We start from the raw sequence: 15,873 nt of genomic DNA, 5'->3' as shown, positions 1-15,873 counted from the left end.
CTGAACACATGCAGTACTGTCACAGTGTGACTGGGTTCAATACAAAACATTGAATAATGTGTAATCAGTTGAAGTAGTGGTATTTTTTTGTTTAAGCATTATGTTTGTTAATGGAGTATGTAATTTTGATGAATCTGTTCCAAAGTTTGTCATTTGACATTTTTATGTCCATGTGAGTCACAGATGATATTTCCTTGTTGATTAAAAGGAAGAAAAACATTTTTCTCTGAAAAGAGTACCTTACCTCAAGTTCTATAAAGAGGTGCCAGTGCTGCCCAAAACACATGTAGTGTAGAACAACTAATATTTTGTTGCTTTACTTCATTATGGGTCTGGTGTTTGTCAAACTGTACAAAAGAAAATTTAGTAGTGTTTCCAGACAGCATGTGCCGCAAGCATTCGCACCCTCATTGCCAATTGATGACATTAGAAGATTCTGATATAGTAAGTATACCTCTCTTCATGTAAGCATTTACCAGACATGCCCCTTTTTAATCTACTTATATTTTATTAACAATTAGGAATAGCTTCAATTAATTCTTGATTTTATATTACTTACAGTATTTTATGAGCATCTAAATGGTTATTGATGTTCATGGAAAAAGTTTTGGATGTTTTATAAAAATAACAAAGCAAGTTATTGGTCAGAGAACAAGCAAGGTTTCTTAAGCCAGAAACAAGAATGCAAAACAGAAATCAAATTTAAAATGTAGGTAAAAAAATTTGACACTGCCTTGAATTATTTACTACTCACCGTTCCCCATGGCTTCACCCACGTAGTAGTGAAACAGGACAAACTTTAAAAATCGATAAACAAAAAGGTATCACTAGCTAAGCGGAAGCAAATTATTCTCCTGACGTCACGCTTCCTCCTCCCCTTGGCCTGCAACCTCTGTCTTGGATTAGTGTGAATATAGCAGGAGCTATTCCTGCAAGCGAACTCTGATTATTAACTCGATGAGTGAAGTCACCAAATCAACCGGAATGTTCCGACAAATTCTTGTAAAAAACACAATCTAAACCCGTTAAGTAGTTCTCTCGTTCGCTATCTAAGCAGACGTAAGATACGCCACAAAGCTGGCATGTGAATGAGGAGGCCCCCACCCCCGGCCCGCTGTGTCTCTTTTGGATTCGCACATATAAATGAGTACCGCAAGTGAACTATTATACTTAGAGCGACAAAAGAGGTTGCAAAATTAACCAGAATGTTCAAGAAATTATAGAAAAAACCTGATCTAAATCCATTAAGTAGTTCTCATGTGAAAAAGCGGACAGATGTACAGACAGACATTGGATTTGATATATATAGCAATAACATGAAATTTAATTTTTCAAAATTGATCCAACACAAGGAAACAGAAACTTATGTGTTGTTATCTTTTATAGGCCAAGGAAAATGACAGACACTTTTATGTAAACTACACCTCGCATGACTGAGAACATAGCCATTGCAATGCAAATAAGAAAATAGTGGCAATCGCAGTAAAACACAATCCCATCACATCACGAGGAAATTCATAAGCAGTGGAAAAAACATACATACTGTAAAAATTTCTAAAATAATGCAAAACGATTTGCAGATCCAAAGCCCACAAAAGACTCCCGAAATGGTGATACAGGTGGCATTATTGCCACATCACAGCATTTTGACTTTGTTTCTAATTTCCAAATTGGTATTGTTTCTATGGAATTACATTTTAACTGTGTGTTTGCATGAAGTTCCTCCTATAAGTCTAAAGAAATGCAGTTAAGTTCATTTGTAATTTACAAATTAGCTTCTGTAGGTACAGTATGTCCTATCTGTATTCTCATACCAAACGTTTTGACCCACCCTTCCTTTGAACACTTCTTCAATTAATTCATGTTTGAAAGCATTCATATGATGTTATACCAAGAACAGAATAAGCTGAAAAGGGAACAGTAAAAAAGGACCAGGATATAAACATTACCCAAATAACATGCCAATGTCAAGTAACTGGGAAGTCAAATGAACAACTGCCAAAATCAAGTCCAAGACAAGAAGGAAGTGGAAAGAGCTTAGCTGGTAAACTCAGTCTTTAATGAGAAACCCACTGATGATTTTTGTTTTTGGAATCCACAATATCAGGTGTGACATAGATAATGTCACTGGATTAAGTGTTGTGGTTGTGATATCATGGTGTGACACACTAATGTGTTTTTTTCTGACTGCAGAATAAAATTAGATCAGTTAGCCTATCTGACTGTGAAACTTTTTTGGATGAATAACCGGCAGCCACAGGGGTCACCAGGACTGGACTTGAAAACCAGTCTCACACATTTAAGAGATTCTCCACCTATATAAACAGTTTTCAAGATTTTACGTCCATGTAAATAGAAATTTGGTGATGTGATCAAAAAAATCACTGTCCAGTTTTTGATTCTCTGATGTTCAAAATGTCAAGAAAAGCTGGTTTTAGTATGGTGTCTGTACATTTGTTTTTGTGTGTGTTTCTGTGAAAATATATGTACAATTATAACTTTGGAAAAAGTTGACCCATCATTTCCAAAAAAGTTGTATAGTGTTTGTCTTGTTACAGGCTCCAGGCCGATTGTTTTTGGACCTTTTTGGTCCAGTATGTAATTCTAAATCCTTCAAAAATGGTTTGACCTATTTCCAATGACAACTGCCATAGAAATTGTTTAATTCAAGTAGGATTTTTGCAGTCTGCTCCATTTAGTCATAGAGCTAGGCATAACGATTTGCAAACATTTCACTCGATTAGTGTTTGAAATACTTAAATTCATGCACACACAAGTGCACAAACACACACACATTCAAAGAAATTTATAAATGACTAGCTGTGTTAGCCTGTGCTGTAAAAAGCCTGGGTTCCTAGAAACTATGGATTCTGGCTCTTAAATTAATCAATCGCATTGGTTGTGCATTAGCAGCTAAGTGAGTTTCTCTATCATCTGAGATTTCGTTTTGCCGATGTGCTCGCCTCACTTGTGTATTAGCAGCAGTTTTACTTTGGCGACAGAGTCACTTTCTTTGAGCGTCATGCTGTAGCCTCGCACTTCCAGGCTAGACAGACAGACACACACACTTTCACACGTATACATTTATACGTATAGATGATAGCTGAGGACTCCTTTGTTGTGCCACAACATATGTTGAATGGCCAAAAGAAATAAATGAACGTGCACAGACACAACACACACCTGTGTGAAGGCCGATGTGCACAGAGATATTAAGCCACCCCTGTACCAATCTATCAATCTGTGCACGTTGTTAACATCATTTGACCCAATTTGTTTAATTTCAAATTAAATTTGATTTAAGTTGGTCACTTCATTTTAATTCCTGTTCATTTTACTCTGCATTTATTTATCTATATAATACATACAAGTTAATGTACTTGATTATATATTATTGTACAGTGCAATTGATTGTGTTATATTCTAAAATCTTCTACTAAGTGATTTCTTGCAGTATCTCTAAAATGAAATTTAATAGAAGTTTTGTAATGGTCCATGCCATACTGACTTTTTTGTTCATTTGCTGTTTAAAAAATGCCTCTTCATTCATTATGGAGAGGTTTTGTAGCACCCTTAATGTGATAAATATCTGCATTTCTGTTTGGTAAATATTGGTAGATGATATTGTTGACTTTGAAAGTATGTAATATAATGCAAAAATTTTAAGTAACATTTAATAATTTGATTTATTCCTTTTCAGAACCTAGTTATTTCAGTCCAGGGTCATGGATCCAGAGCTCATGCTGTTGTTTCTAACCATGTCATCTTTATTACAATAAATAAATTTGAGAAATGAATGTGTTAGTAAATGTAATAATAGAAATGGAAATCATTTACTGAGTGATAAGCTGTGTCTAATATAATATGATTTAAAATGATTTCTTAAGCTATGTGTCCTCAAGACTAGGTAATATTTAATATATTTTTGGTACTATACTATCTGGGGTTTAGTGTTTTCTCAGTCCTCAGATTATTTAAACGTCTTTTGCCAGTATGGCGCTCTTCAGCTCCCCAAACACCCAAAAAAAACAGGCAGTGACACAAGGTAAAAACACAGAGTCTTTTATTGAGGAAAACTTTTCTCCACAAACGTTTCCCACCAACACAGCCACAAGTATATGCAATAAGCACCGTATAGCACAATAAACACATCCTTTATCTTTCTTCTCTTGGTTTCTCACTGGCTCCTCCACTCCTCCTTGCAAGATTTGTCCACCTTCCACGAGACTCTGGCTCCCTGAAGTGAGGTAGGCAGTTCCGTATATTCTAGCTGCTCTGGAAGCACTCCTGATCTTCGGCATACGTGATCTGTCAACACTACGGGGTGAGGCAGAAACCCCATAACATAGGGACTGCCCAGTCCTTCAGCATCCCCCTGACGGCCATCACAGGACCCAACAGAGCTGTCCCTTGGGATTATAATACCTAGCAGCCATGCAGACACCCATGTGGGAATCTGAACCCAGGCTCACTGCTTTCTAGCACCTTGGGGTGACTAAGCCCTGTGTAAGCTGTCTCCCCCTGTACTTCCATCTTAAAGGCATCCAGCTGGGTAAGGACGCTGGCTGTCCCTCACAGGTCACTATTACCAACATCATCCATTAGGTTATTCATAACTACAGGGTGTATATGATTGAAAAGGCGTTACTGTCAGGAAGCTACCAATGTTATTATCAAGTAACATAATGGAAAATGAACATTAAGAACCTTAAATGTTTATTCATCCCCTGTTCTCAATGACGTGGTCCACCAATGCACCATCTAGATCGATACATGCCTGAAGACGAAGAGCAACGTTGTCACAGACAGCTTTGCACATCTGTACTGATATCCTCTGAAATTCCTCTGTGATAGCTGCACGTAGCTCATCCACATTGTTATGTGATGTTGATGCACCTTGTCTTTTAGTTAACCCTGCAGGAAAAAGTCTGGTGGGGTCAAATCAGGAGATCAAGCTGGCCATTCCACAGGCCTGCTTGGCCAATCCAGTGTTGCGGGAATGTTTCATTCAAACACTTTCGCACTGGTACAGCGTAGTGTGGCGGTGCCACATGTTGTTGCCACCACAGATCATCAATGTCCGGTTATTGTTACTCCCATTCTCAGGCTACATTGTGATGCCATTTTCTATACTTTTTGCACAATAGTTTAGATGCTACAACCTGTGAAACATCATGTACATAAATATGGGCCACCCTGTAATAAAGTAATCCCTCCTCGATCACGGGGGTTGCGTTCCAGAACCCCCCGCGATAGGTGAAAATCCGCGAAGTAGAAACCATATGTTTGTATAATTATTTTTATATATTTTAAGCCCTTAGAAACACTCCCACACTGTTTAGAAATATTCTCAGCACAGTTATACAGTAAACCCTTGTTTATCGTGGTTAATCCGCTCCAGACAGATGAATGAATTTCAACGAAGTAGGATTCTTTATTTATAAATCTAATTTTTTCGCAGTTAGAGCATAGAAAACCTGTTTACAACCTTCTAAATAGGTTGTTTAACATTATTAGAGCCCTCTAGACATGAAATGACACCCTTTAGTCAAAAGTTTAAACGGTGCTCCATGACAAGACAGAGACGACAGTTCTTTCTCACAATTAAAAGAATGTAAACATATCTTCCTCATCAAAGGAGTGCGAGAAATATCAGAGAGAGAGAGAAAAGTAAACAATCAAAAATCAATAGGGCTGTTGGGCTTTTAAGTATGCGTAGCACCACAATAAAGCGGCCGCAATGAAGGGATCAATGTGAAGGTAGCCTTTCAGCATTTTTTAGAGGAGCGTCAATATCTTCTAAGCAAACAGCCTCTGTGCAAACAGCCCCTCTGCTCACACCACCTCCATCAGGAGCAGAGAATGTCAGAGAGAGTGAGAGAGACAGAGAAAAGCAAACAATCAAAAATCAATACGGGCTGTTAGAGCTTTTAAGTGTGTGAAGCACCGTGTGGGAAGCCTATCATATATCATTAAGGAGTTTTATTTAATACGTGCTCTGATTAGGTAGCTTCTCAGCCATCCACCAGTAGTGTCCCTTGTATGAAATCAACTGGGCAAACAAACTGAGGAAGCATGTACCATTAATTAAAAGACCCATTGTCCGCAGAAATCCGTGAACCAGCGAAAAATCCATGATATATATTCAGATAAGCATTTATTAAAAATCCGGGATGGAGTGAAGCTGCGAAAGTCGAAGCGCGATATAGCGAGGGATCACTGTATAATATGGTCCCTAAATAATACCTTGTCTGCCCTAAGAAAAAAAATGCACTTTATTGCTGTATGTGATCTTGGAGAGTTCAGTATTGCTTTTAACCATTGATATGTGTTGCATTATGTTTTGCATACTATATATTATAAATAATAGTTAAACTATACAGTTAGTCGATTAAACCATATACTATAGTTAGTTTAGCAGCACAGAAATTGCCTTAGGTAATCATCACAGCCAGCATTTATCATATATTCTGCAGAGTCGTTGATTGTGCTATGTTGGAATGTCACAAATGCCCCATGTAATCCAAATGGAAGCATGTAATACAGCAGCTGCTAAATGAATTACTTTTCTTTATCTTTTTATGTTTGTTAAGTTGTTCATGTACACCTCTAACCTTCTTGATATATGTAACTGCCCTAAAAACAGAGTAGATTTCAGAATGAAAAACTTACTTGTGAAGGTAATTACTGAATAACCATGAACAGTGAAGTTTGAAAACAGTGTACAGTTGAAAATGTACCAAGAGATCTTTCTTTTTTTCATTTCTTGTAATTCTGTCTTTTGCAACTTGGGATTGTAATGGGGTGCACCACCAGCACTATACCTCAAGCATTGTGTCTATTGTATATTCTACACAATGGTACTGATTAAAACTACAGAAGCTTGTCATCCACAATATATGCAATCTGATTTTATATTCATAGAGAATTCTTGTTTGGGGACATCATTAGAGTTTCCACACCTGGAAATTTGTTGAGAGCTATGCAGTTAATGAAGATCAGCCTCTGATGTCTTAATCTATTGGAGTTCAGGAGCATAATAGATTGACACGATAAAGCTGTTCCTTTTTGCATACATCATTTTGCACTGCAGTTGACCTTCCCTTTCTTCTCTTTAATTTCATAGGGCCCTTCCCAACATGCCAGTAATTCATATGAGATTGGAAATGTGAAATAAGATAATTACTTGATCACCTGAATGAAATTAAATCCTTTTTGCAGTACAAGTGTAGAGCCATTCATACTTTGACTGGCCAGTTTTTTTTTTCTTTCTAACCTGTCTGGCAGCTGAAACACAAGGTCACTTGCATGTCTCTGCCAGTCAGCCTTCTCTTGCCAGATACTTTATATCATACCTTACATTGTTTACAGTACCTTTCACATACATGTAGTGTACCTCCATTGCTGCAGCTGAGATGAATAAAGTCAATGCTAAATTTGTAACCAGTTCAATGTATTGATTTATAATGTGTTCTAAAGTAACCAAACTATTTATCTGGGACAATTATTTTAAAATATCAAATGGTTCATTGCTAGTAGTTTACTTTAGTTTTTTTAACCATTTACATACACAGATCATGTGCAACAGTAAAATCACTGTGAGGTGAAGGGAATAACATTGATTATCTTGTTATAATAGCCCCTATCATGGGGTGGGATATATTAGGCAGCAAGTGAACAATATGCTGTTGTAGGTGATGTTTTGAAAGCAGTAAAGAAAGGGCAAGTGTAAGGATCTGAGTGACTTTGACAAAGGCCCAATTGTGATGGCTAGACTCAGAGACTGGCACAGAGCCTCTCCAAAACAGCAGGTCTTGTGAGGTGTTCCCAGTATTCAGTGGTTAGTGTCTACCAAAAGTGGTCCAAGGAAGGACAACCAATGAACTGGTAACAGCATCATGGCTGCCCAAGGCTAATTGATGTGCATGGCTAGCAAAGTCTACCCCGTCTTGTTCGATCCCACAGAACAGCTACTGCAGCAAAAATTGATCAAAGAGAGAAAGGTGTCAGAACACACAGGGCATGGTAGCTTCAAGTGTATGAGGCTGCATAGATGCAGACCAGTTAGATTGCCTGTGCTGGCCCCGGTCTACTGCTAAAAGTATCTACAAGGGGCATGTGAGTGTCAAAACTAGGCTGAAGAATCACATTTTTGTTCAGATCATGTGGACAGCATTGTCTACCTGGGGAACAGATGGCAGCAGATTGCCCTTTTGGAGAAAGGCAAGCCAGCAGAGACAGTGTGATGCTGTGGGCAATGATTTCCTAGGAAACCTTGGGTCCTGGAATTCATGTGGATGTTACTTTGACACATACCCCTTTCACTGACAGCAGTGGCATCTTTTAGCCAGTTAATGTGCCTTGCCACACTGATAAAATTGTTCAGTAAGGATTTGAGGAACATGAAAAAGATAATTACCACTTACACCTGAACACCAGCAAAACCAAGGAGCTGGTGGTGGATTTTAGGAGGACCAGTACCCCCTGGACCCCGTAATTATCAGAGGAGACTGTGTGCAGAGGGTGCAGACATATAAATACCTGGGAGTTCAGCTGGATGATAAATTGGACTGGACTGCCAATACTGATGCTCTGTGCAAGAAAGGACAGAGCCGACTATACTTCCTTAGAAGACTGGTGTCCTTCAACATCTACAATAAGATGCTGCAGATGTTCTATCAGATGGTTGTGGCAAGTGCCCTCATCTACAAGGTGGTGTGCTGGGGAGGCAGCATAAAAAAGAAGGACGCCTCACGCCTGGACAAACTGGTGAGGAAGGCAGGCTCTATTGTAGGCATGGAGCTGGACAGTTTGACATCTGTGGCAGAGCAACGGGTGTTGAGCAGGCTCTTGTCAATCATGAAGAATCCACTGCGTACACTGAACAGTATCATCTCCAGACAGAGGAGCAGCTTCAGCGACAGACTGCTGTCACCGTCCTGCTCCACTGACAGACTGAGGAGATTGTTCCTCCCCCACACTATGCGACTCTTCAATTCCACCAGGGGGGGATTAACATTAACATTATACAAAGTTATTGTCTGTTTTACATGCATTTTATCACTCTTTAATTTAATATTGTTTTTTATCAGTATGCTGCTGCTGGAGTATGTGAATTTCCCCTTGGGATTAATAAAGTATCTATCTATCTATCTATCTATCTATCTATCTATCTATCTATCTATCTATCTATCTATCTATCTATCTATCTATCTATCTATCTAAGAGTTCAAGTTGTTGACTTGGCCTCTAAATTCCCATGATCTCAGGCTGATCAAGCATCTGTGGGAAGTGTTAGAAAAACAAATTCTGACCTATGGAGACCCCTACCTCACAACTTATAAGACTTAAAGGATCTAATTCTAATGTCTAGGTGCCAGAGACCAAAGGCCTTAGAGGTCTTGTGGAGTCCATGTCTTGATGGTTCACAAAGCTGTTTTGGTGGCACGAAGGGGACCAACACAATATTAGGCAGGTGGTTTTAATGTTGGGACTGACCAGTGTATAAACAGCATATCTTGATTTGTGTGTATTTCTTTGGAAAGGCAGTATTTTAAGCAATACTTTTCTCTGCAGCTCATGTAGATCGGAAAGATTCATGGTATCTTGTTCAATACTCAACACAGAACTAATATGTACTTGTAATATTTACCATATTTTTTGAGGACAAAGAATAGGCAATTGCTAGACTAAGCACCTGAAATTAACTGCAAGAACACTAACTCGAAACCAGAGGACTCTGGGTACTCAGGGGCAGATCTTCCATAAGGGTGTTCTAGGTGTGTGCTCAGGGGTCCCTCAAACAAGAAGCCTTTGCACCAAACTTCCTCTCCACCCAGCTTGATGAAATGATCTAGGTTTTACATGACCATATCACCAAAGAGATGTGCTCAATGGCATAATCGAATATACACACTCAAAAGCAAGAGTGGGAATTATCGTGCTGCATTATTAATAGTATTATCAACTGTGTATTAAAGAGCTCTATTCATTAAGTCACCTGTGGCCTGTGGGAGTCTTAATCTCGGATGGGGGGTACCATATTTTGAGAGAGTACATTAAGACCTTTTTGATAATTAACCCCTTTTAGTAATGCATTTCATGCAGAGAAGGGTGATGTTTCGAGTTGGATGCATTCTTGGACTGCAGTCTCATAGGGTTCCAGTAAAACTGATGATAATCAAATCATGTAAATTAAATAACTACATATTGCTTTAGTATTCACACATTTTCTGATGATTTGACATTGTTGCCAATCTTTGTTCATTGTTTAATACAATGTAAAGTATATCAGCCAGTTAATCAGCTAGTACCTTACTAAGAATTCTTAATAATTGCGAACACTCAACTGAGTACACGTTTGATAAGTATTATAGTGTTTATTAGTTAATGTTTAATTTAACCTCTGTAAAAGAGAATTAAACCCAAAATATATTATTTCATTGTGAATTAATAAGTACTGTTGTGTGTTTAGTTTAAATATAGTATAATTATACACTTTGAAAGACCTTTGTATTGTGCCTTAGAACATAATGTGTTACCTTTATTTTGCAGTGAACACTTCTTTGATTGATATACATACGGCAGGCATTTAGTAGCTAAGTGGCTTTTGAATCAATCAATCAATCAATCAACATTTATTTATATAGCACATATTCATACAAAAAAATGTAGCTCAAAGTGCTTTACAAAATGAATAGAAAAATAGAAGACACAATAAAAAATAAACATAAGTCAACATTAATTAACATAGAATAAGTAAGGTCCGATGGCCAGGGTGGACAGAAAAAAACAAAAAAAAACTCCAAAGGCTGGAGAAAAAAATAAAATCTGTAGGGGTTCCAGAACAAGAGACCGCCCAGTCCCCTCTGGGCAATCACAAGGTTTCAGTCCCTTATCTCTGAAAAACACTGTGACCATGAACATCAATTAATTTGTGTGTGCTCTGAAACAATATTTGTGTGAACAGTTGTGTTATTGCTTTCTAATTGGGATATAGTAACAACAACATTTATTTATATAGCACATTTTCATACAAATAATATAGCTCAAAGTGCTTTCTTTACATGATGAAGATAGAGAAAAAAGACAAAATAAATAAAAATTAAAATAAGGAAACGCTAATTAACAGAATAAAAGTAAAGTCCAATGACCAGGGAGGACAGAAAAAACAAACAAAAAAAAAAAAACTCCATGCGGCTAGAGAAAAAAATAAAATCTGCAGGGGTTCCAGGCCACGAGACCACCCAGCTCCCTCTAGGCATTCTACCCAACATAAATGATCTCAATCAGTCCTCATGGTATTCAGAGTTCTCATGGAAGAACCTGATGACGGTCATGTGGACTTCTGGCCTTTAATCCATCAATGTGGGGACATCACTGTGCTTTGATCAGGTGGTGGTGGCGCAGGTCTTGGTGGTAGTACAGTACTTTATAGAAAAACACTATTTAATATAATGGTTGTTTGACTTTATTGACCAAAATTGTGATCCACTTTGTAAATGCTGTGGTTTTTCTTTTTTTGAAGCACCAGTGCCAGAGCTTGCGATTATCAGAGATGCACAGAAAATCCCAGCTGTGGAGGGGAATTGTTAGCATCAGCCTCATAGAAGGTCGCAATCTGAAGCCTATGGATAACAATGGCTTTAGTGATCCTTATGTTAAATTTAGACTTGGACATCAAAAATACAGAAGCAAGGTAGGTACATTTGAGTAGATAAATTAATAACTATAATGGGGCAATAGTGCAATATGCTTGGAGAGTGTGCAATATATTTATATTGTGTAGTACACTTCCATGTTTATTGTACATTCTGGTTTATTCTTTGCATACTGTACTGTACATTGTGCAATTTATGTTTTTATTGTGATAATGTATGTAGTGTTGATTTTTCTAGTTGCACTGCAATTTCCCTCAAGAAATAAAGTACTATTTGCTTTTTACTCTTGTTCCCTCATGGAAACAATAAACTCCTATTTTATCTTTATATTTTACCCCTTACAATCACTTCTTAAAGTTGAAGGATCTTCTTGGAAAGAGTTTGAGTAGAGTGGGAGATATTTATTTTTTCTGTCTTTATAGACAAAGAGAGGGAAGTCTGGGCATCTGTGCTCAAGCTGCTGCCCCTGCGACCCGACCTCGGATAAACGGAAGAGGATGGATGGATGGATAGATTAATTTATAGACAAACCTACTGATTTTTAAATAACGAGCTGAGTTGTTTCTCATCAATGGCCAAAACCAAAAGGACAAAATAAACATACGGGTAGAAAAAAGACAAGAAACAAAACAGTATTGAATCAAAAAGTTAAAAGTTCTCAAGAATATAGAATTCTTGCTCTAGGTTGCTCTTTTTTTGAAAAACTAAGGTAGAATGACATGAGAGGTATATGACCATAACCCAAGTATACCTCTATACACACCTTCCTATACTCCTAGCAATACATGGCCTCAGAGCAATAAACTAAATATTTTGAAAAAAGCAGATCATAAATATAAAAAGTGCTTCTGTCCTTCCATCCACATGACTTGCCAGCACTTCCGGGTAAGATGGAGGACTTGAATTTTCTTCAGCCTGGAAGTACTTCGGAGCTTCCATCCTTGTTACTTGGGAGTACTTCCGGGCTATGGATGAGACATGACTCCTCCGGTTCTCTTGCAGCATCCCCTGGCGGCACCCATGGTACCCAGCAGGGCTGTGGTATTAAACTACATGTCCCATAGTGCCCTGCAGGAGTCCGGGGCACCACTGTAGTCCAGGGGAGCTGCCATCTAGCATTTTGGGGGAGGCAGTGTCCTTGAAAAACTGCCTTCCCCCATCCTTCCATCTCAGGGGTGTCCCGGTCGGGTTGAGCTGCCAGCCGTCTCTTACAGTGTGCATGGAGAGTGCAATTGATGCATAGGACACTGTACCCATTGTACCAACGCGATATGCCTGGGAACTTTGGTCACGTAAAGATTCACTGTGATGCAAGTGTAGTTGTGCGATAAAAAGACAAAATAATTGCAATCAAGTGCAAGGACAAGAAAGATGTTAGCCCCCTAAGCACTGTTCACAATCCAGCAACTGTCAATGTTCATGTCAGGAGAAATGTGGAATTCACTAGCCTTGCACTGAAGCAGCCTACAGTGACACAATGGACGTGTCAATCGTGAGGAACAGGCACTGACATGCTACCAGCTCATGTGCAAGTAACGGAAAAAATATTAAAAGTGCACAAAAACATGCTTCTACTGTCCCAGTTGATGTTGGACTGTACAGTGGTGACTGTTTTAAAACATTTCACACAAAGGATATGTACTAAATCTGCATCAGTACTGCAGTGGATACTAGACATACAACAACAGTGATGTATTCCTTGTATAGCCCAAAATCACACAAGGAATGCCCCAAAAGACTTTAACAGGCCCTGTTTTTGACAGCAGAGCCCTTGACTCCCTAAGGAGACAAGAAAAAAATTCCAAAAAAACCAAACCCTCGAATGGAAAAAACAAAGGAAGAAATATTGGGAAAGGCAATTCAAAGAAAGATCCCCTTTTTGGTAGCTTTGGTGTGCAATGAGTGACAAAAAATGGCTTAAATACAACACACAAAACAGAACACAAGTAATCATCTTCACAGAGCTAGATAGTTAATCTATCATTGCCGCCTCAGAATTACATTACAGCAGTACAAACTACTTTATTCTTGCACAGCGCTCCTCACCAAGTGCAGGCACAGAGTGTTGCGTCACCTCTCAACATATACTTTTCTTACTGTTACACGTAATAACATTTTTTCTTGTTGAAAAAAAATCAATGTTTTGACTCATTTTTCTAGGTGTAAACATGCTAAGGAGGTTAAGTAGAACAGTCATGCCAAAGTAAAGCAAACTAGGCATTGTCAGTGTTTCCTACCGGAGGAAAGTTGCATATGATGAAATTGAATAGCCACATGCTAAATGCAACATGCAAAACGTACCTAGGAATAATCCAATAAAACATGTAAATCCACAGTTAGATATTGATCTGTAGTCACCAGTTAGGAAAACATATCTATGGAAGCAGTTGTGGTGTATCTTGAGCTTATTCAGTACTTTAAGCTCAAGAAAGGCATTCTTTAAATAAAATGGGTTATTATCAAGATCTTTTAGAACTAGAGGTGAATAGCGATTAGTCACTTTAGAGGTTAGAAGTTGTAAATTATTTTCATTGTTTCATTAAACACTAGAATTACCAGAGCCCTGCGGTGGGCTGGCACCCTGCCCGGGGTTTGTTTCCTGCCTTGCTCCCTGTGTTGGCTAGGATTGGCTCCAGCAGACCCCCGTGACCCTGTAGTTAGGATATAGCGGGTTGGATAATGGATGGATGGATTACCAGAGCCAATGAAAAAACTTGTAAATCCGGCCCACCTTAAATCCCTTCACACCTCTTCGTCAGCCTCTTTTGTCTTCTAAATGTGTCGATAAGCCCAAGGAGCAAGCAGCCTGCTATACCATCCCCCTACCGCCTCAGAACGGGTAAGAAGTTCTTCCAGTTCCTACCTTGATTGATTATGTGGGAGTGAGCTACCCAGAATTGTAAGGGGAAATAATTTGATGTGTGTTTTGTGTCTACAACAATCTATGTAAACACATTGCTAAAACAGAAATATTTTTCATGTTTTAGTAATAAATAACAATACAACAGTTTCTGTGGTGTAGTGGTAAGATCCACTGACTTATGATCTGGAGGTCATGAGTTTGAAATCAGCTCCCTGGTAAATTTACCGTTTTGAACAGTGAGCTGCTCTTATTGTTAATATTATACAATAAAAAGAAGACATTTGATTTGTGTCTGTAAAAGCCAGTCTAAATTTATAGTACTTGTTCGTGCTTTTTTTTTTCACTTTTATTCTTTCAGTCACGATCATGATACAAGAAAGATGTAACGCAGTTACTTTTTATCTGAAACTGGGAATAACTGTAGATGTGAGTGGTGTTTTGAGACAATGGAAGTGGAAATTCTCTGATCTGGAGAGATAAAAGCTGACACACAAACGCTGGTGAATCTGCTTTCTTCGTATCTCACCGTCACTTGAATTTTTTTTTATTCAGTTTTATTGAGTGTTCCTGCTCACACATTATATAGTTTATGCCTACATTTTGTCATTTATTACTAAAATATGAAAAATGTTTCTGGTTTAACAATGTGTTTACACATTTTATTGTAGAAACGGAACACACATGAAATGCATGTGTTCCAAATAGTGATCTATTATTTCCACTTTAAAACTCCAGCACTTCACTCCCAGATAATCAAGGCATGAGCTGGTAGAACTTTGTACATGTTCTGCGGCTGTGGGGGATGGAATAGCAGGCTGCTTGCTGCTTGTCTTTATCGGCACATTTACAGGACAAAAGACACTGATGGAGAGGTGCGAAGGGATTTAAGGTGGACCGGATTTACAAGTTTTTTTGTAGGCTTTGGTAACTCTAGGGGTAATGAATATGGAGCTTCACTTTCTCCTTTCATGTGTCCACCATGTCAGAGGCAGAAATTATAGCCTGTCTGTAGCTAGTCCAAACTAAACTTTCTGATACTATTTTGATTTAGTCTAAAATTTTATTGCTTATAGATTACTGTTATTTGTTTTTCTATTTGCAGACAATGCCTAAAACTTTGAACCCCCAGTGGAGAGAGCAGTTTGATTTCCATTTGTATGATGAAGAAGGGGGTGTGATTGATATCACTGTGTGGGATAAGGATGCTGGAAAGAGGGATGACTTTATGGGCAGGTTAGTTGTCTCTTTAGAAAACCTATAGTGTATTAACGTTCATTGTAATAAGGTTAATGTGGGTGTATTTGCAGCAAGAAACTTTGACCCTAACTTTAAGTTGCTTTTGAATGACTC

At 38.3% G+C, this 15,873-nt stretch overlaps 1 protein-coding gene across 7 annotated transcripts in view; it reads left to right on the top strand.

Moving 5' to 3' along the window:
• The window catches only part of mctp1a (multiple C2 domains, transmembrane 1a), a 934,223-nt gene that overhangs the window by 469,012 nt on the left and 449,338 nt on the right, over positions 1-15,873 (top strand). For all 7 annotated transcript variants that reach the window (XM_039759357.1, XM_039759356.1, XM_039759355.1 and 4 more), the window contains 2 exons: positions 11,528-11,698; positions 15,626-15,756. In XM_039759357.1, coding sequence (XP_039615291.1) covers positions 11,528-11,698; positions 15,626-15,756 — 302 coding nt within the window. The remainder of the gene's footprint in view (positions 1-11,527; positions 11,699-15,625; positions 15,757-15,873) is intronic.

This window comes from Polypterus senegalus, chromosome 7 (assembly GCF_016835505.1).
Source record: "Polypterus senegalus isolate Bchr_013 chromosome 7, ASM1683550v1, whole genome shotgun sequence".
Lineage (NCBI taxonomy): Eukaryota > Metazoa > Chordata > Cladistia > Polypteriformes > Polypteridae > Polypterus > Polypterus senegalus.
Note: the sequence above shows the minus strand (reverse complement) of the source record. Positions and strands in the feature narration are given on the sequence as shown.